At 40.3% G+C, this 19,828-nt stretch overlaps 1 protein-coding gene across 3 annotated transcripts in view; it reads right to left on the minus strand.

Moving 5' to 3' along the window:
• Positions 1–421: 421 nt before the first annotated feature.
• The window catches only part of TTC1 (tetratricopeptide repeat domain 1), a 32,960-nt gene continuing 13,553 nt past the window's right edge, over positions 422–19,828 (minus strand). For all 3 annotated transcript variants that reach the window (XM_086470959.1, XM_086470960.1, XM_086470962.1), the window contains exons 4-8: positions 18,900–19,012; positions 16,878–16,914; positions 14,989–15,137; positions 8,523–8,577; positions 422–745 (exon numbers count right to left, since the gene is read on the minus strand). In XM_086470959.1, the coding sequence (XP_086327085.1) occupies positions 612–745; positions 8,523–8,577; positions 14,989–15,137; positions 16,878–16,914; positions 18,900–19,012 (488 nt within the window). In that variant the 3' untranslated portion in view covers positions 422–611. The remainder of the gene's footprint in view (positions 746–8,522; positions 8,578–14,988; positions 15,138–16,877; positions 16,915–18,899; positions 19,013–19,828) is intronic.

The following is a 19,828-nucleotide window of genomic DNA, read 5'->3' on the forward strand; positions in this document are numbered from 1 at the left end:
GTAACCACTACGCATGACGGAGCCCGGCTTTCCTGGAGATGGCTGAGCACCTGCCTGCTGAGGGGAAGCGCTGAATGAATTCCTTGTTTTGCTTTGCTTGTGCACGTGGCTTTTGCTTTACCTATGAAACTGTCTTTATCTCAACCCAAGAGTTTTCCTCACTTTTACCCTTCTGATTCTCTCCACCGGCCCCCCACAGGGGAGCAAGCGAGCGGCTGCGTGGGGCTGAGTTGCCGACTGGGGTTACACCACGACGCTTGGCTACAGCTGGGTGAGCGTTTTGATTCAACTGACCTGCTGGCTAGAATTTTGTTGCCAGCACTGAATGGGCCAAAATAATGAACCTGACTGTTGGATAACCCAAACACCGCAAGGGAAGAAAAAAAAATAAATAAAAAAATAAATCACACAATAGACACAGTTATCACTAAGAAGTCAAATGACTTGCTTTACATCCACATTGCAAATAATTTCACAAGCAGGGAAATGAATATGCTCGAGTCTTATCTTCACTTGGGGAGCGTGAAGAATGTTTGCTGAATCCTTTTATTGGTAGGTGCAAGCACACGGTCACAAAGCCTGGAAGCCAGCAGAGCTAGATTGAATTCATGTTATCTATTGTTGTTCGGATTTTGAACAAAATTGATGGAATATGAACCAGTTGATGAATCCTGTTTTATCTGGAAATTTTCTGTTGACAGGCCAAAGGGGCGGAGAACCAAATTCCCAAGATCCTTCAGTTTTCCTACAATGAAAAAGAGAGAGAACCTGTTAAGTATTAAGCAGAGGGAAAACTCCCACTGAGTTAGGCCCGTCCACACAGTCCAGCTCTACTAATTCAAGGTAAACGCTGTGGAAATATCTGCCGTTTGCTGAATATTTAGGCTTCCAACATGAATTTTAAAAAATCCCAGTTGTGATGTAGTTACTGTCAAGCTCTGGGGCTGAAAACAGGTCACCTGATGCTGGTTCTGAACAGTTTGTCAGGCAGCCCTGACAACGAGCCAGTGCCTGCAGACAGTCAGGCTATGTGGTTACAGCTATCCAGAAGCACCTTATTTCCTCAGTTATACGCTCTTGAGGCACAAGAGTTTTAAGAGCTCACAACAAAGTACTGGCCTCCCCTATACTTAACTCTTGGATATAACTGGAGCTGCCAACATTCAGTCTTCTCACACAAAGGTTTCAGTTCTGCTCAATTTTGCAGCAGCTACAGCTCTACAATCAATCAAGAATATTGTAACTGCCCAGTTTCCTAAACTACCAAGAGACACAATGAAACACAAAGTTCAAACTGCTCATTTGCAATTATTAAAAATCCCTTTCTAAATCTATATATTGATATAAAGAAAAATAAAACACATGAATCCTTGCAACTGTGTTTGCACCTGCAAACTAAGCAGTTCCATCTGAAGCACACAACTTTACAAATGCAAAAAACCTCAGCGTGATGATGTCACGTGACATGTCATTATTAACTCACTTGCAAAACTAGTTCTCCACTTAGCACTGCTAAGAGCTCGAAACAACTATTATTTAACAAGCATTGTTAAATATACAGAGGGTATGACAGTTAGTAACATCTAAAGGCTTCTATCAATAGAGACGTACCACACATGCTCTCTGGCTCTAGAACATGAATCTCGCTACCACCTATAAAAGGGGAAGGGCAGCAAAGGGATATCTTTTTAAAAAACCTTATCTATATAGAGAAGAGAGAATAGATAAAACACGTAAAACCAAACAAGAAGCAGAGGTAAGAACTTCAATGTTGGCTAAACACAAGCTAACTGAGCCCCTGGCATGACAAGACAAAGGAGGAAGATGGTCTGTTTTCCAAGAAAAACATTATTTTCCTCCTGACTGCGATGCAGAATTGTAGACTGATTTCCCAAAGAACAAACAGAAGTTTGGACAAGTTGAAGCCTACCCTAGGTCTGCATCCACAGGCTACACACCACCTTTCAAAAAGCATTCTACCTTCACTAGATTCTTCAAGGCAACAGATTTTGTTGTGCTGGGAGTTTTGCGCGTGCACACGGCAGGGGAAAAAGCGACACGGGCGCTGGCACGCAGGAAATGCAGCTGAGCAGCTGAAGTCGTCACAGTCACGTAACTAAACCACGCAAATGCCACACCTACTCCTGCTTGCACGCGTGTGCTTTCAGCAAAGCCATCTTAACTCGTGAGAAACATCTCTTATTCTAGTCATCCTCACCGGTATTTCTATTTCTAAACTAACATACTGGAATCTAAGGGCAGAGACACGTGAACACTTATCATTTAGCTTCTTCGCTTGCTTCCTTAGTTTGGAAACGCTGTTTCTGCCCAGCAGCGCAAGCCTCACTACTGCTGTTCGTAACTCCCCTCACGACAATGCACCAGCCAGAATTTCGTCCGGGCTTTGTTGCTAAGCCCTACTGAAACGGTAACTTTGCAGCAGTGATAAAGCAGCAGAGAAACCTCCGGAGCAAAGCCCTGCGTGAGTTCTTTGCAGAAGAGACAAGCAGTACTTATGTTGCACAAACGGAGCACCCACAGACGAAGAGATTTAGCCTGGCGTGACACTGCAGGCCTGTGACCGGGCTCGAAGCAGAAACCGTGCCCAAGCCTGAACCCATCCCAGAGCAGCATGCCCCTGGTCTCGTACGATCCGGCAACAGTTAAACACCACCCCCATAAACCAAACTGCGCTGATTTTTCAATCGCATTTCCAAAATGGAGTTGGAGATTTTTTGAACACAATCACAGAAAATACAAAAAGAAACAATAGCTGGGGAAAACTGTAAACATTTTATTCTAAGGAACAACTCAGTCCTGCCCAAAGGAATTAACAGCATTACTATGGTACTGCTAAACATGCCAAAGCAATTAAGATCTTGCACCAAAGTACAGGTTCACAACTGAGTATCTTTCAGAGATTTGTGTAATTGTTTTATAGCAAGATTGGTCTTTGAGAGTCAACATGGAAATTCCGTGGCCTTACACAGGATAAAAGACAACCTGTTGGGCTTTTTTTAAGCTACCCCCTGTTTAAGCTGAGTTAACTACGAATTTCATAAATTTTAGACTGCATCCTAAAAGCATTTTGGTTATAAAACTGTGAAGTTGTTCATAGCATCTCTGTGACTGGGATGAATAGTTGCTATTGTACTTCTAGACAAACATTTGGTCATTGCTTAGCTTCAGGTTTCGTGTGAGAAGTGTCTTTGTCTACTGGTGGAAGAATACTGGTGTAGTCTGGCATCGCTAGAGTCAGTTGTAAAGAGCTCACAAGCCACCCGGCACGGCAGCTGGCGCAGGAGCCGGCAGACGAGTTTGCCTGTTTCCGGAAACTGTGAAAGGTCTTTTCTAATCGGAGTTCGTACAGTGGCTCTTCCCGGTCACGCTGGAGCCAATAAACACAGAACAACTGCCTTGGTATTCCTGCTTGTAGCTAGGCCAGCTCCTTGGGAGAAGCTAAAGGCCATACGATACATTTAATACTTTATTCTCATCTCACTGGGATTGAATAATTGATACAATACAGCCATAGGTCACCCTCCTGTTCTATCACTTAAATCCACATACAGCAACGCCTTTTGGTGCAGCCACATTCAATAAATTGTTAATGAAACAGAAGAAAGCCTTGCCTCTTCCGGGAACTCAAGCCCAAAGCACCGCTCCTGCTGTCTTGGCGCACATAAACCCATCACTGTAGGAAAGCACTACTTCCTCCTCCCCCGCTCTCCTTTCATCCCTAAATTAAGATCTGTAGTTAAGTCCAACCTCCCCCTCCCCCCAGAGAAAAGCTCTCTTAAACAGAGACTGTGCTTGAAGGAAGGAAAAAGGCATGTGGAGCTGTGACTCAGCTGCAAAGAGTTCTCAGCAATTAAACACCCACTTGTCCCAGAGCAGGGTCACATTCTCCTCTCAGACTGTATTTTCATAAATCTTGTTCTTTATATTTTAGAGAGCCTATGTCCGCTTTTCACCTGGAACTCCAACATGTTGTTTCTTCAGCAAAGCAATATTCAGAGGTTAACAAGAAAGCTAACTAGTAAAAAACGACTTAGGGCTCAGAAGTCTGTGATTTGTTACTCACCTAAACTGCTATGTAACATCCTACTGCGAAAGGCAGATGCACAAAAAGATTTCTCGCAATTTACATTAAGATGTAACAGCCCGAATGAATTGCTATTCAGTCTTTCTGGCAATACTTCTAGTCTAGTCACTAGTGTTAATGTGGTGTTTGGAAGCTAAAAAGCTAGGTACTGTTTATGTTAAGATTTTTTTTTTTGATAAGACAAATTTCCTGATGAGGCCTGATCTTTGTATAACTTTCTGTATTACTGACATTTCTCAAGCAACTAAAAGAGCAAGGGCAAATCCTTTTCCCTTCCCTAAACGGTAAGTGAAGACTGAACCAAAAGTAACTGCGTATTAGCTCTGGTTTGAACTATTTAAAGTGACCTCCCTGTATACAGTATTGGGCTTTAGCAGATTACTTGCAAATACAACATACACTTCAGTATAAAAACCCCACCTAATTCTTTAGGCACTAAGCCTAATAAATGTCTTTGCTGATCTCAAGTAACTGGAAAAAATCTCTTCTTGGCAGAAAGGCCCAGGTGATATGCTCTGATAGGCCTTCCCATTAATCACATTGATAATCAAGTACATCTCACTCTTTTCTGGAATGCACTCATTTATAACTTAAGCTCAAAGTCTCAATAGTTTTTAATTAGATTTGATGAAACCTGTGTGTATAAAATAGGTTACACAGATTGGCATGTATTCCATCTCATTTTTTTTTTTTTACATCCAATATACTTGTCTCCCCTGTAGCAACACAGAAAACTGTATTATCACAGCCCTCAAGCTGCTAAACCTTGCTAAAACTATTCCGAACTTCCCCTCTTCTCACACCCTCTCCCCAAAGGAGCTGGTTCTAGTTATCACAATAGTTATAGTTTCTCTAAACAAGACTAGCTTGTTGCACAATAGCTGGAAATCTTTGGCTTTAAAGTCAGAAGAGAAATAAGAAAGAACACAGAAAATGGTCAGGTTCACATCTTGGGCAATTACTAAGGCAGAGGACGCTGACGTTATGAAGCATAAAGGCAAAGAACCATGTGGATTTAAAAGCTACTTTCAAAGTCTGCTAAAAGTTCAGCTTTCTTTAATGTGAAACTCAGAGGTTAGTTCATACCGAGCATAATTCAGTGGCAAGTGGCAACACTAACCTGCAAAGGCTGAATGGAAAACAGAAAAATAATTTAAATACAAATGTCAGCTTTGGAAAAGTTAGACCCTTTCCAAACACGCAGCAGAAATGGCCTTGGTTTGGCAACAAAACATGCTTTTGTTAGTGACATCAACTTCATCGATCACATGCGCTACCACTTGCACACCAGAGTTCATGGGTAGGTAGTCTGGAAGAAAAATCCAGCCAAGAATGCGTACTCTGATTTATTTACACGCAATCACTTAGGAAGTGGTTTCAGTTTCTGACAAAGTATGTGGTAATGAGCTGTAGCACTGGAAAACAGGAAACACGCTTGGGGAAGGAGGAAGATGCACTCCATTTATTTTGGTTTGTTTGTACACAGCTCCAGTTTTCATGACAGTGTCAGTCAGCTGGGTATACCAGGATTAAGCTTTAGTTGAAAGAATAAAAGCCTAGAAAAACAACGTTACTGGCTGATTCATTGACTAAAGTAGGAATTAAATTCAATACTCAAACTTCAAAGGAGCCAAAGCACGACCTGTGACATTTTTTCTGAAGATTTTGTTGGTGATTAAGTTTAGAGTTAGTGCTCCTGGACCAGGCCTACCCTGGAACTATTAGGATGCATCGGACTTGCTCTCCTGGAACCAAAAAAATCTGGGGTACAACCCAGACACCTGAGCTGACTCCCCCGTGAGAAGGCAAGAATGAATCCTTGCACGCCTGGCACTGTTTAACCAGTAGTCACGTAACCTCCTAACAGATGACCACAAGCGATTGTCTACCCTGACACAGTTCTCAGTTGGTAAATAGCATTAACAAAGAAAAGTTGAAACAGCTTAAACCAAATACATTGTACAAAACCAGTCCAAAGAAATTTCTCAACCACTGCGCTATAGCAAGTTTGGCCTTCGCTCCTTCCAGGATTCTCATCTAATCCCTCTTCTTCAATTGCAAGGCTTTTTCCTTGACCTCAGACAGAGCAGCAGCATTTCGTAAACCTTGGGAAGGATTTCCTTCCCAGGCCTCCATTGTTAGATCCATGACATCACTGCTATCTCTCTTACTGACAAGATACAGGGAATTTTACAACTTTAAAAAAATTACTCTGGTTACTGCCCATATTCCTAACTTACTTTCAAGTGTTCTATTAAGAGAATGGAGCCCAGAAGAAAATCCTCAAATTGTGTTATGCTAGTGATCACAAGCAGTGCTAAGAATAAAGTGCCACCTGCCCAACTGACACCATATAATTTTAAGATGCATGTGACAATTTATATGAATCCTGTCACATGCAAAGGTTGTGGATGAACACAGGGGCATATGCTGTACTACCCCACTCTTAGCCTGGTTTTCCCAGCTGTTTACACCAGTAAATACCAGTGTATCACCTTGCACGTATGTGACATCATTGAGAAGGGATTCCTTTCTCGAGAACCTACATAAACAGCTTGAATTGGTTCCCAAAAGACAAGTTCAGTTCTGAAATCCTAACTCCCTCTGGATTAACACTTTTTAAAAAGATCACATCTAGTCTGAAATCTAGGCAAAAATTAGCAGTTCAGAACGAGGTTTGTAACGACAGTTTACAGAGTGAGATTTATTGTTTCAGTACAGTCCCTTGTGATCGTTGAGGCCCTTTAGACATTGGCAACAAAGAGAGAGTTCAAAAAAGATCAGGAATTGTCTTCATATTACTTTGTGTTGAAACCTATCCCATGTCCTACAAATGGGCATGATCCTCCTGAGGATTTTCTGCATTTGTAATTTATTTATAGCACTATCACACTTAACCTTCTTTATTTATGTCTTGTTCCAAGTACAATGGTGGAAACAGAATCTGATCACGTAAAGCTCTAGAAAGCCTCGCTGCAACTTTACTAGGTCAAAACAGGCACAAAACAAGAGTAAATCAGACTCCCTGCACAACAAGAAATAAAATAAACATCAGCTTCAGCATAAGCCCTTGAAACAGTCTGTTCTTCCCAAATATTTTAAGAATCTGTGTTACAGTATGCAAGATTTAACCTGGTTCTCTGCAGAATAGCAAAACACTGTCTTCCCCTTTCCCATCCCAAAACCTCAAAGCCTACTCATCTAAAAATAGCATTTCATCTACTACTTGTCACACCTAGAATGAGTAAACAGATAACTATTGAAAACTATTTCTGAAACTGGTTAAGTACAGCTAGTTTCCCTTTATCTTAGACTCTCCTTGTGTGATTTTCTAAACAGTACAAATGAAAAGATTATCTAAAAATAAAAACTCATTTTAAAAAAACCCAGAAGGTCACATTGGCTTATGCAGTGTCTGAACCTATAAGAACTAACAAACCCTGTTAACTAGGAGGCAGCAGACAATGTTGACAGCAGGGTTTTTTTGGGCAGGAGGTTCCCCCCCCCAAACATTTAACCCTAACACTCCGAGTGGTGCAAAGGAAGTGCTTTATACTTAATATTTCACATGAAAACCAATCTTGCTTGGGCACATTTATTTAAGCAGTTATGCTTTTGAAATACATCAATCCAGTTAAGATATTATCCAAGCAATACCATACAACACTATGCTGGGGACACATGCATTCAAATGAGTTATATTAACCGAATTATCTTTTCTACAAACAAGTAGAGGCAATAGTATCCTTTGGTATAGAATTGTAAAACATCAAGACGCAATGAACTACACAGTTTGGAAATCTAATTCCACTCCTAGCAAGGCCAGATGCCTGTTTGTAACACTAGGCAGGTCTAATTCAGCCTCCAAACAAACAGAACTGCAATACTATACTATATAAATCAAAGTAAACATGGAGACTTGGAGGTCTATAGGTTGGAAGTGCTACAAAACACCCCAAATTTGTTTCTTCAGACACAAGATCAAACATGCTCAGGTAGTACAGCTGGTTAACTACTTCTACATAAAGGTTTAGTGAAAACCCTGTTTTATCCCTTTCACGGGAATGTTTCCTTTGAAGGTTTACTTGCAGAGAGAAAGGGCAGAGCAGTTGGTCTGTTTCAGACCATTTCCCCCTCCTTTTAGATGCATCAATATTAAATTGTTTTAGGTCCTGAGTCTTCTTTCTTTAAATTTAACTAATAGCCTTTTCTGTATGCGAGAATTATTCAGCTACTACTTAGTGTGGGTGAAAACAAGCAATACAGAAGAAATCAGGAGTTTTGTTTAACGTAGAATAAATACTTCCTTTAAGATTTACTTTCTTTACATTTTATGCAAAAAATTCTACTAATGCATTTTTATTTTTTTAGTAGACTATGAAGATTATTATGCAAGTTATATGTACACACTACTTACCTAACATTTCTTTCTTTAATTTTTCATTCCGCTCTTCAATTTGTCTAGGTAATCGCTGTGGGGAGAGATAAAAATTGGAATCAGACCCATGCTTTCCATAATACTGTAGGTTACGCTAACGGAGTTTTCATGGAGATACCCAGGATACACTCTTTATGGCTTAAAAGGAATCCTTATGTCAAACCACACTTTCATCTTATTTTGGAAACCTGTAATTCATCCTATGACATCAGTTCACATAAACAGCAAGTCGTAACTTCTAAGTGTAGGTTTCATATAGGCATACATTTTTACTGCTGAAAACCAGATCTGATCTGTGTGCTTGGAATTTTAACTGAAAAGCTGATGGAATATAAGAGACATACAATTAAAAGTCTATTTTAGCCCTATTTCCTCTGCTGCATGCATTAAATTTGGTAAGAGAGGCTAGAAGAACTAAGCAAGCACAGCATTTGACATCTGAAGGTAAACACAGGTGTAATGAGGAAAACATCCATAAGGTCAGTTCTCAGTGGCATCACTGGGAAATCCTCACTGTGAAAACATGAAGACCTAAATACAAACATTCTGTCAGAACATCGCTGAATTCACTGTGTATGAACTTCAGGACATAGTTTAATGAGCAGCACCTTATTACGCAATACGGTTCTAAGGAGGCAAGGGTATTATAAATGAGGGCCTTGATCTGGCAGCTCAGCACCGGGAGGAAACTCCAACAGTTCCTCCTGAGCGAGGTGCTAGTCCAAGGAACGCTTCATTACCGTGCTTCTTCCCTTCTCAGAACCAGCACCACTGTTCAGATCTGTTGCACCTTCACAAACTAACTTACCACTTTTCTAACGAGCATTATACAAGTGCATGCTCTACGCATTCCTAACGATTCGAGACTCCCATTTATGCCCAGAACAGCTGTGACACCTTCCACCCTTACAGAGTGTTGGTGTTTTGCTATATGGTTGTAATGATAATTTTTAATTAGAACTTTATTTTCACTACAACTAAATTTCCCACTGTATCATTTAAATTTTGCATTTTCTATACATCAGTTAAATACAACATTAAAACAAAATACATTACGAATGACAGTCACTTTTTGTACCTCTGTATTTTTCAGAAGTACTATTTCAAGCTTTTATGCTACGCTTATTAGTGTATAATTCTGGCAGTTCAGCATGCAATTATATGCATAACTATGCTGTCTCTTCTCGTGGAGGTCAGAGCAAATAAGACAGATCTGCTGTAATGGCACTATCAGTAAATTAATTACAGTCGCAGACTCTGGTAACAGGTGTGGAATTCACTCCCGATACACTTCCCTTGGGGTAATTGGCTTCTGAACATAGTTAAAGAATTCATTTCCTAATCTTGTTCCTTCCTGTCATTTACAGCTCCAGTCATCATGGATAGGTTTGTCATCCTGATACCATTGCCACAGTGAAATTAGATGTTCACCTCAAGAAAAAGCCCATTGACAAGGCTGCTTGGCTACTCCTCTTCAATGCAGGATGCGCTGGTGAATGAACACAGGCAAATACTGTTCATTTGCTACAGTGATGGGGAAGAGAGGTGGTATACCCCAGAAAAAGACCAGAAAAATGAGTACTAAGGAAGAGAATGCAGATACACATGGATGGCTAAGCTTGAAACCAGCCCAGGCCCAGCATCACCATCAGTGAGCCAGATCTAATTAGCCCAGTCAGACCTCATCTGACTCCTGCTGACCCAGAGGGGCTTATTAAGTTGGGTGCAGATCTGGACCTAAGCTGCCTGCAGGAAAACATGTGTGGATATCCCCAGGCTCTAAATTCAGTTTGGATTTGCTGAACCTTGGATGAGTTTGGCATATATAGCATGCGTGTCTCACATTTGGATATGAGGCTTTCGTAGGAAATGAAGACACAAATCCTTGATCTGAAATACATGCTCCATATTTTGTCTATCTGAATACTACTGTTCCAAAGACTCAGCATTTCTCACTCCAGAAATGTATTTGCAAGGTTAGTTATCTATAGAAACGTGTCTGTAAGGACAGCTATTTACCTCTGGTGTCTATAATACTTATCTCAAAGTACAGCTTCTTCCAGTAAATAAGTTTATCTGGCCTGCCAATCCCTCAAAAACTGCGTTGAAGCTAAAATTCACTCAACACTGTTACACACCTGCTAAAAAAGAAAACCTGAAGATTGATACCATATAATTAAACATTTTATGGGAAAGCATCAATAGGGATTATTTGACCACAAAACATTATCATTTCAAACTTTTTGATTTGGCATTGAAGATGTCAAAGACAACTAAAGTGTGTGACACTAGGATATAAATCAAAACACTAGCACTGTATTCCTGAAATAGAAACAGTACTGAAATTTTACAGCAGCTACCAAATCAGGAATCAAAGCAAAGAACTACTGTGTATTTAATATTTGTAAACTGTCATTTAACAAGATCATGACATTCCCTAAAGCAGTATGTGAAATATTTTCCATGTATAGGAAGGAGAAGCATTTGCTCGAACACTGAATGGAGCTAATTTTCAGATTCTCTGAAACATCATTTTCGTTACCAGTGAGGGGGAAAAAATGCTGCGATATTTCTGCAAAGAGTAATGCACTTTACCTTACACTACAGCAAAGTCTTTTTAGTCTCCTACATATTAGATATGTTAACCATATATGCGGAGTCAACGTTACAACTGGAATTGGGTTTTTTTATTATTATGAAATTTAGAGCTTTATTATGAATATTTTTAAAAGTGTAAAACTAGCTGTCAGATTTTACTTAACAATTTTTCAAGAGAGGAGTTTTAAGCTTCAGTCTCAAAAGATTGCTTTTACCCTGAAACTTGACAAAGAACAGGACCAACTCAGGGCAGAATGTCCTAAATCCCACTGCAGTGTAAATTAAGGGCATTTTGTACAATGTGTTCTGCACCACATGTGAGCCTAAAGCCTCTGCCTAGTAAAATGAGGTCAAGGAGCAGAAGGTACATGTAACAGTCAACCTCGGTACTTCCTAGCTACAAAAATTAAGAATAAATTACAGATCGTTCTAAAACATTCCTGAGAAAGGGTCAAGGAAGAACAGCAGCGCTGTTTATGATTATCTTGTAGCCCAAATCTCCACTGGTTACTGAGCAAGGGCTCTTCTGTGAGGTTATCGGAGGCATACTCACTGAAAGAAAATTGTTTTGCAAGAGGTAAACAGCACAGTATCTATACTTTCAGGGCATTCCAATCAGCTAAAATATATCTATTTTGAACTCCATACGTTTTGTACCAACTACTGACAGCGTTCCCAAGTCTTAGATACTGGGAAGAAGTTCTTCACTGTGAGGGTGGTGAGGCACTGGCACAGGCTGCCCAGAGCAGCTGTGGCTGCCCCCTCCCTGGCAGTGCTCAAGGCCAGGCTGGATGGGGCTGGGAGCAACCTGGTCTGGTGGGAGGTGTCCCTGCCCATGGCAGGGGGGTTGGAACTAGATGGTCTTTAAGGTCCTTTCCAACCCAAACTGTCCTGTGGTTCTATAATCTATGGAGTCCTGACTGGTGGTTCGTAACAATCTGATTTTCACAGTTCTTTGTATGACAAGCTGCTGAAATGCACTCCTTTATACACTAATGCTATTTTACCAAGTGACTGGCTAGATCACACTAGGCCTCACTCTGGAGCTAGACCAATGCTAAAAGACTACAAGCTACAGAAACGCCAACTCCGTCGCTTCCTTCAGCAGACTCCTTGGCTGAATTCCTGGATCAAATAAACCATAGTCTCAGCTAAGAGATTATACACAAGGCCAACACAAATACTCTTCTCTAGACTGTGATGGACCCATCACATTCACTACCCATGCAGTAACGATGTTTGACAAGCTTGTCATTTATTAAGCCATTGCCAAGAGCTAGGTGATAAAGTGCTCTCCTGCTCTCAACCAGATGCATGCAACAAGCATCAGCCGGTTGTTTCACAGTACAGTAAACTGACCTTGTCAGCGGGTGCTGCCAAAAGGGACGGCCCCAATTCCTGCACTGCCTTGACCACATCTTCTTTCCTTCTCAACTAGCATTTGCAGTAGGACTTGTCTGACTGCAAAAGGCCAAGGCAATACAAAAGTATTTACTTTGAGGCTTTTTGCTTGCTGGCTTGTTGCTAGTTTTCCCTTTAGCAGAGTTAGTTGTCTGTCAGATTCACATATAGAACCAGCCATCCCCAAGGTCGGACATGAGCTAGTACCAGTGCTAGCACAAAGAGAGCAACTGGACAGCTTTGTAAGCTGCAGGTAGTTAGCAGGTCAGTTCAGCTGTTTTGTGAAACCATACCCTTACCACTAACAGGAGTTACACAGTTAAGCAGAATATTTTTCTGCCATCAGTGCAACTGATCTAGTCCCAAAGGAAGTAATTTCAGGCAAGGCTTCTTGTCTAATATGCTATAAAAGCAGTTTCTAATCTGTCACTTTCAACACCATAGTACAGGGAAAGGGGGGTGGGGGGGAATCACTACTAATGATTTATTTTCCCAAATGGAGAGTTAAAACAATTAAACCTAAGCCTTTCAAAAATATTTCTGCATTGACATATTTAAAGTGGTTTTAGAGATAACTTTGTGGGGGGAAGCAAATGATTTTAATTTATGGGGCAGAATACATGGCAGGTTCACTGATGTGAAGCTGAACTAAAATAATGATGCCCTTTGAAAATTTAACCTCATATAAATAAAGTCAAGTATTGGCCATAAAGATTTGGGTGCCCAAGTAAGAATTATGTTTTTAAATTGCATCCGTTCACCTTAAAATGGAAGTAAAGAGTAGTGAGGCTGTTGTTTCCCCTGCAGAAGATGGTCAGCTCTTTCCAGGCTCTCTGGTGCTTGCAAACTATTTACCTACCATGACCTGAAGCTCCGACTTTGATAAAAAGTGACCACCACTGTACTTTTTATAGTGGCTACCTTTCATTGGCACATGCTCCTTCAAAACCACACAGTGTCTGGCTACATCTCTACCACATTTGTCCTTTCAACACAGTCTTCATAACCTCTTTTCAAAAACAAGAGCAGCAAGCAGCCTGTAAGAGGAGCTTTCTGCACAAAATAAATTTCCCTCCTTGCTACCCTTGTGAAAAGACCCTTGAACTTGTCAGATCCACAGCTGTTTTCCACAATGAGCATTAACATACTAAATATCACTAAAAAAATCACTTCCTGCTGGTATTTTACACAAAGAGTTACTTAAAACCTCTAATCAGCAGGCTGTGGCAGTCACTTTAAATCCCCATTGAGCAGGGATTATTTACATGTTAGATCAGGATTTCAGGAAGTGCTAGGGGTTTACCTTTTTTCATTCAAGCTGACACATCCTAAAGGGCAAGGAAGCTTTTGAAGCACTTCCTTACAGTTAGAGATATGGCAGAGATTCTCAAGAAATGTTTAATCCTGAAATATTTGTAATTTCATTGAAAGTGGTGAAAGTGGAGACAGGAACATGGTAAACTGCAGAATTTTTTATTTTTTTTTTAGAACAAAGAAAGGAACTGAATCAGAAGAGTGCTGTTTGCAACCACAAGGTGCCTTTTTCTTCAAGTGAAAGGCTAAATTTTTGAAGATTAATAGCAGACTTCAGGCACTACTTGTAAAATAACTCAAAGTGGCCAATACACACACAACGCATAGGAAAGAACAAACACATAAAACAGCTAAATCAAGGAGCAAAAATATCGACATTTTAAAGTAGATACAAACATAGATACAAACTGATAGAATCCCGTCTCTTTGCCATTCTCAAAGTGATATAATCAAGTAATCAAAAAAGTAATTATTTTATAATTATGCCATAAAGGCATTCAAGTGCAAATTTACCAATCAGAAAAATAATTCTACTGAAAGGAAACCAGACTCCCACTAATTAAGCAGCTAGCAAGAACTGTATTATAGGGTGCTTGTATTCCGATCTCCAAATTGCAGATCCGAATTGAAACGATGACTACTAAAATGCAGCAGTAGTTCAGGCAACCTTTTCTAGCCCATGCATAAATACAATTAACAGCCTCAATCAGAGAACTAGAATGAAGTGTGTGCGTGTGCGCTATTCAACAGCTAAACATGTAATTAGGGGCTTACAGCTCAGCACACATGTTTACTTTCACTCATTTTACAGAGGTATCAGGTCTGTGCTTTAAGGACCTGAGACTTGTCATGGAAGTTGTGGCAGTTCCTGTAATCTTCCTTCGTAAAACCAATGAGAACCATAGAATCACAGAATAGTTTGGGTTGGAAGGGACCTTAAGAGGTCATCTAGTCCAACCCCACTACATTTTCAGACTGAAAAAAAAGTGAGAAAACCACTACATCTTCAGACTCAGAAAAAAAGTTATCACCACTGCACATGAAGCTGCTCACATAAACAGCATTGAATATTTAGAACAGCAAAGAAAAGGCCTCGCTTTAAAGTTAGCCAAGGTATACTAGAAAGACTTACCATGCAAGCTTCTCTGGCTTGATGAACCGATGGGTCTTTTTCTAAGACAGCCTTATAATCTTCCAGAGCTTCATCTAGTTTTTCTGTTTTTTCATATAGTTCTGCTCTCCTCAGCAAAGCTCTAATATAGTTAGGATCTAATTCCACTGCTAGAAAACAAAACAAAGCACAGTATTTCACTGGAAACATTTCTACACCCCTTAAATTAATTCTTAACTGTGTATTAAATTCTTATTAGTTATCTTTATAGTGTAGCTTAGAATCAAGCAGAGTCATAGTTTAAAAGCTAGGTCATAGTTCAGAAAAGGCACACATCTGCCTGTGAAAGTCTAATGCAAATTATCATATTTCATTTCACATCCACAATCCATCACAGAGAGAAGTGATTCATAATGTACAAACATTTAATTTTGCAATAGTGTATATGCAGAGATTCAAGTGATGCTTTAAAGGACCTGTAAGATGTTTTTCAGCTTCTGTATATTTAATAAGAGTACATGATTACCTTACAGCTGAAGTTAGATACGCTAAAGATATACATAGCAGGGAAAATAAGCATTTCTCTGCTTATCTCAGTTCAACTTCAGACAAACTCCAGGAGACCTACTGGTGTTCTGAATTTAGTATCAAGCAGTCAAAATTGGGTTGGGAATCCAGAAATGGTTATAGTAGCTCTACGAGTTAGCAGAGGGGCGTTACTGATCAAATTTAAGCTTTTCCTCTCCTTATTCCCATGGCAGCCATGACCATGTTTACAGAGGCAGTTAAGACTGTACGCTAAACTTAACAGTAACCTGCAAATGGTAATTTCTCAAGAATTTCTTCATCCATTTTTCATCATAGAAAGAGGGAGTACAAAAGACTGCCCATTTTATAATCACTAACCCATTAAAATGGTTCTCGGGCCAATTAAAGCTAGGATTATCTAGCTAAATATTCCACCTTATTTCTTGTCTATGTCCTGGAAGGACAAAGACAATGCTACAGTCAGCAAGTTGCAGGTTAGTGTGAATTGCTCTGCTGTGCTTCCAGTGTTGCATTGCAGTTTGTAAGCCAAGTCCCTGGGGAGTGTCAAGCGATGGTAGGTTTAAGTCTCACTGCTGCAGAGCAGACTGATTCCCTTTCAGCCACTACAAAATTAGCAGAAGTGTTTTTTCAAAGTGCACCACCCCCAAAACAAGTGACAGAGGCCAGCTAGAATTTGTTACCTTCCAGAATACTCTTACCTTGTACAAACTCATATTTACTGTACAAGCAGTACTGGCACGCAGCCATTGGATTAGTTTTCTCATTGGTAATTTGGACTTTTTTCACCAGCTGTCATGGGGAGTTTAACAAATACTCGAGCACGGGTGAGTGGGTGGAAGCAATAAAGCAATGCACAGCAGAAATGATTTCACCAGAAGTTGCAGAGAAAACTATGCAGGCCAAGAACGGGAGAGCGTAAGCCCTCGTGACAAAGCAAAAGCCTTGCATAAAAGGGACTTGATAACACTTTTAATTCTACAAGGCCCCACGGTTCTTTGGAATCCGGGATTAAACCAAGATTTTTTGGGGAATGGCAGGTGGAAGTGGGTTTAAAACAGTAGGTGTAACGGAACAGCTTCCATGATAAAAAGATTTTTCTATTACAAAGAAGTATAAACAGCAGCTTTATTAGCACAAGAGTATAGAAAGTGAATTATTACAGACAGGAAAAGATGGATAGACATTAAAAAAATAAATAATGTAAATTATTATAGATTCAGGTGTCTTCTATCACAGCTTTTCTTTAAACTCTTTAAAGTCCCTTAAGCAGAAAATTCCAGCTCTGCAGTAAGGCACTAAACGGCATAATTTATGCATGAAAGAACTGGCACAAGAGCAGCACAGAAAAAAAAAAGCCATACCTTTGCTGCAGTCACTTAGGGCAGCTTCCGTCTTGTCCTAGAACACAAACCACTCGTGTTATATTTAAGTCACATTTCTTGGGAAACTGATATTTACTCTTGCAAGCAAAAAGGTCTGTCTGGCATTCCAAGGAACTGGGATGCTCATGTAATCAAGGCTTTTCATACCATTGCTTCTGATGAAAAGCTCTTTACCAGTGATTAGCTTCCTCTCTACGGCGAAGGCTGGCAGGGTTCAGACTGCATGGCTGCCCAGCCAATGGCTCTGTACTGAGCAGCGGCAGCGAGCTGCAGGCAAAAGGCTGAGTCACATCTGCAGGCCTTGGCTTAACCCAGCTACAGCGCTTCTACCTTTGTCAGTTACGGGGCTGGAATAGATGGTTCCCACGAGTCCCAGATAAATTCTCGTCCGTACGAGCTACGACATGCGGAAAGCAGATACTGCCTTTAGCCTAATAAAGCTTTCTCTATGAAGGACAATGCATGAGACCTCCAGAAGATTTTAGTGCACCCAGACAGCCATAGTAAGAAGATGAGAACCAGGCAATCTGCTTACAATGATACAAGAAAAAAAGCAAAGGAGCTGAGACACAGATCCTGTTTCATCCAAACTAAAAGGGTTTTAAAAAAATTTAAAAAATCAGGCTGTTCTGTGCTGGTATTGTTGATCTAAGTAGTAGTAATCTTTCTACACCCAAAGAACAATTTTCTCCTCCATAAAACAGAAGCTGTCTCAGAGAAGATGCCTCTCGAGCTTTTATTGTAGTGCAAAGCCGGTACGGAAGAACAAACTTAATTGGGAAGTTGTTAACAATATGAATCTATCTTCAGAGTAATGTAGTGGTCTGTCAGGTTCCACTGATCTGTACCCGTGAGATACACTGGTTTGTGCACAGTTCTTTTATCAACTTGGGCTCCTTTGGGGACTACTGAATTACTTTCCCAATGATATGAAAAATTAACATCTGGATTATGAGGAGGTTAATCAGTTTACAGCTTTCATATTTGAAAGGTTCCAGTATCTGTTATTACAGATTTTATTAACTTTTTTTCCTTGTCTGCTCAAACAATTCAGTATCCCCACAGCCAGTTAGATAACCCTAGCCTAACAAGAACGCTCTACGCCGAGTAAAAACTTATTTACGCCTAAATATGGCTGCAAGGTACATTTCTAAACAGAGCTGCATCTGTCTCAATATTGGAGGAAAACTGCAAGAAAATTCCCTTTGCAGGAGGGAAAACTGAGGACAGGAGTTACTGTGCTATTTTTCTATAATAATGTAATGTTAAAAACAAAGGTAGAAATAGGGAGTATTTCTCCTGAATTCTTAGCATTTCCCCTTTCTAAAGAAGTGAAAGTTTCTGTTCAGACAGACTGGATTCTACGCCTTCCATGCTACACAAGTATACTGCTGACTCTGATAACAGCTGGGCACCTGTCCCTGGTCAAGGAACAGAAAACACATGAAGCAAGCTGCAGCCATCCTCTCCAGACTGTGCCCTACTATATAGGCCTGTCCTACTGTACAGCAACTGTGACGGAAGCAGACTAACGGAATTAATAAAGCCATAGTTAGGAAGTCCTGCTTATGCCCCAAAGCATTTGAGCCAATTAAATGAAGACAAGTATATGACAATCCAGGCTTTTAGAAAAACCCCTAACTAGCTACAATTCAAAACATTCTAACACATGGTCTGCATACACTAAACATGCTTAAAAACATCTGTTCCACATGAACTTTGAATTTCATTAAAATAGAGAGAATGAGAGAAGAGTTTTAAACATAATGCAGCAGAGCAAGTTTGAACAGCTGTTCCAACTGCAACTTTCAGGTTTGTATTCACCCTCAGTAAAACCGAGCACACCAGCATTTCTGCTGGAAGCATGACAGACTGAGCAAGCAGCAAAACCTGCAAACAGCTTTATTCCTTTGCCCTCCTTTATGCACTCCTAACGGCTTCATTATTGCATTTGTCATATAATGGATACATGCTGTTTCAGAAAATAAAAAGAATATTCACCTGTTTCATTTTTGCAGCAGCTCTGTTTGAAAATAAAACAGCCCTATCTTTTTGGAAGCAGGCTGGACAAATCTGGAGAGCCTTCGTGTAAGAGTCTTCTGCCTCTCCATAGTCTGCAGATGCAACAGCAAAGAAAAGCAAAACCGTACAGTCAGTGAACCACATGGCTAAGATTTCTTTGGAAACATTTATCAATATGTAATGCAATATTAAACCAGTAGCTGCTCTCAGCTGCTCAGCAGTACACAGATCAATGACAATTATTTTAAAATCAACACCCTTGTAAAAGCAGAAATATAGTCTGGAACTTAATGTAACAAGAGCAGCATGATGTGCATATAATTCTCATCCCTGAAATGATTTCATTTATTTGAGTACCAGCCTTAGAAGTAGAATCACTTTAGGTTAAGCGAATCCTGAAAGGAAGCATGTGCTGAAACACATCACTGCATTGGTGCCTGTTCAAAGCAGCTATGGAGATATTTTATTTGACACATCACCTTCAATACCCGACTTAAAGGTCGTCACCACAAAGGCATTATCACTCGAAGGCCATCCGCCATCACGTCTGGTCTAACGCAAGGACCAATGGTAAACCACACGGGATTATCAAGTTATTCATTTTCTAATAAAGGTAGAGTCAAGACTGAAAAGGCCCTATACTGACTGAACAATGCCCTGCCAGCTGACAAGTGCACTGTCCTCAAAACAGAGCAATTCTTTCTGTGCACATTAGCGGGTGACCATCCAGGTGCTTAAAAAGTTGTGTATTTCTGATTAGTAAGCACTTTGGCAGGCACAGGCACACTGAAAAGTTCTGCCAAAGAATTTGTCAAGAAAAGGCTATGGATGAGACTTCAGAATAAGAATGATTCAGCCAACATTACAGGCTTGCTGCTTTCACAGTCCGAGCAGTTCCCTTCTGCCTG

Source organism: Leptosomus discolor, chromosome 10 (assembly GCF_034619465.1).
Source record: "Leptosomus discolor isolate bLepDis1 chromosome 10, bLepDis1.hap2, whole genome shotgun sequence".
NCBI classification, from domain to species: domain Eukaryota; kingdom Metazoa; phylum Chordata; class Aves; order Leptosomiformes; family Leptosomidae; genus Leptosomus; species Leptosomus discolor.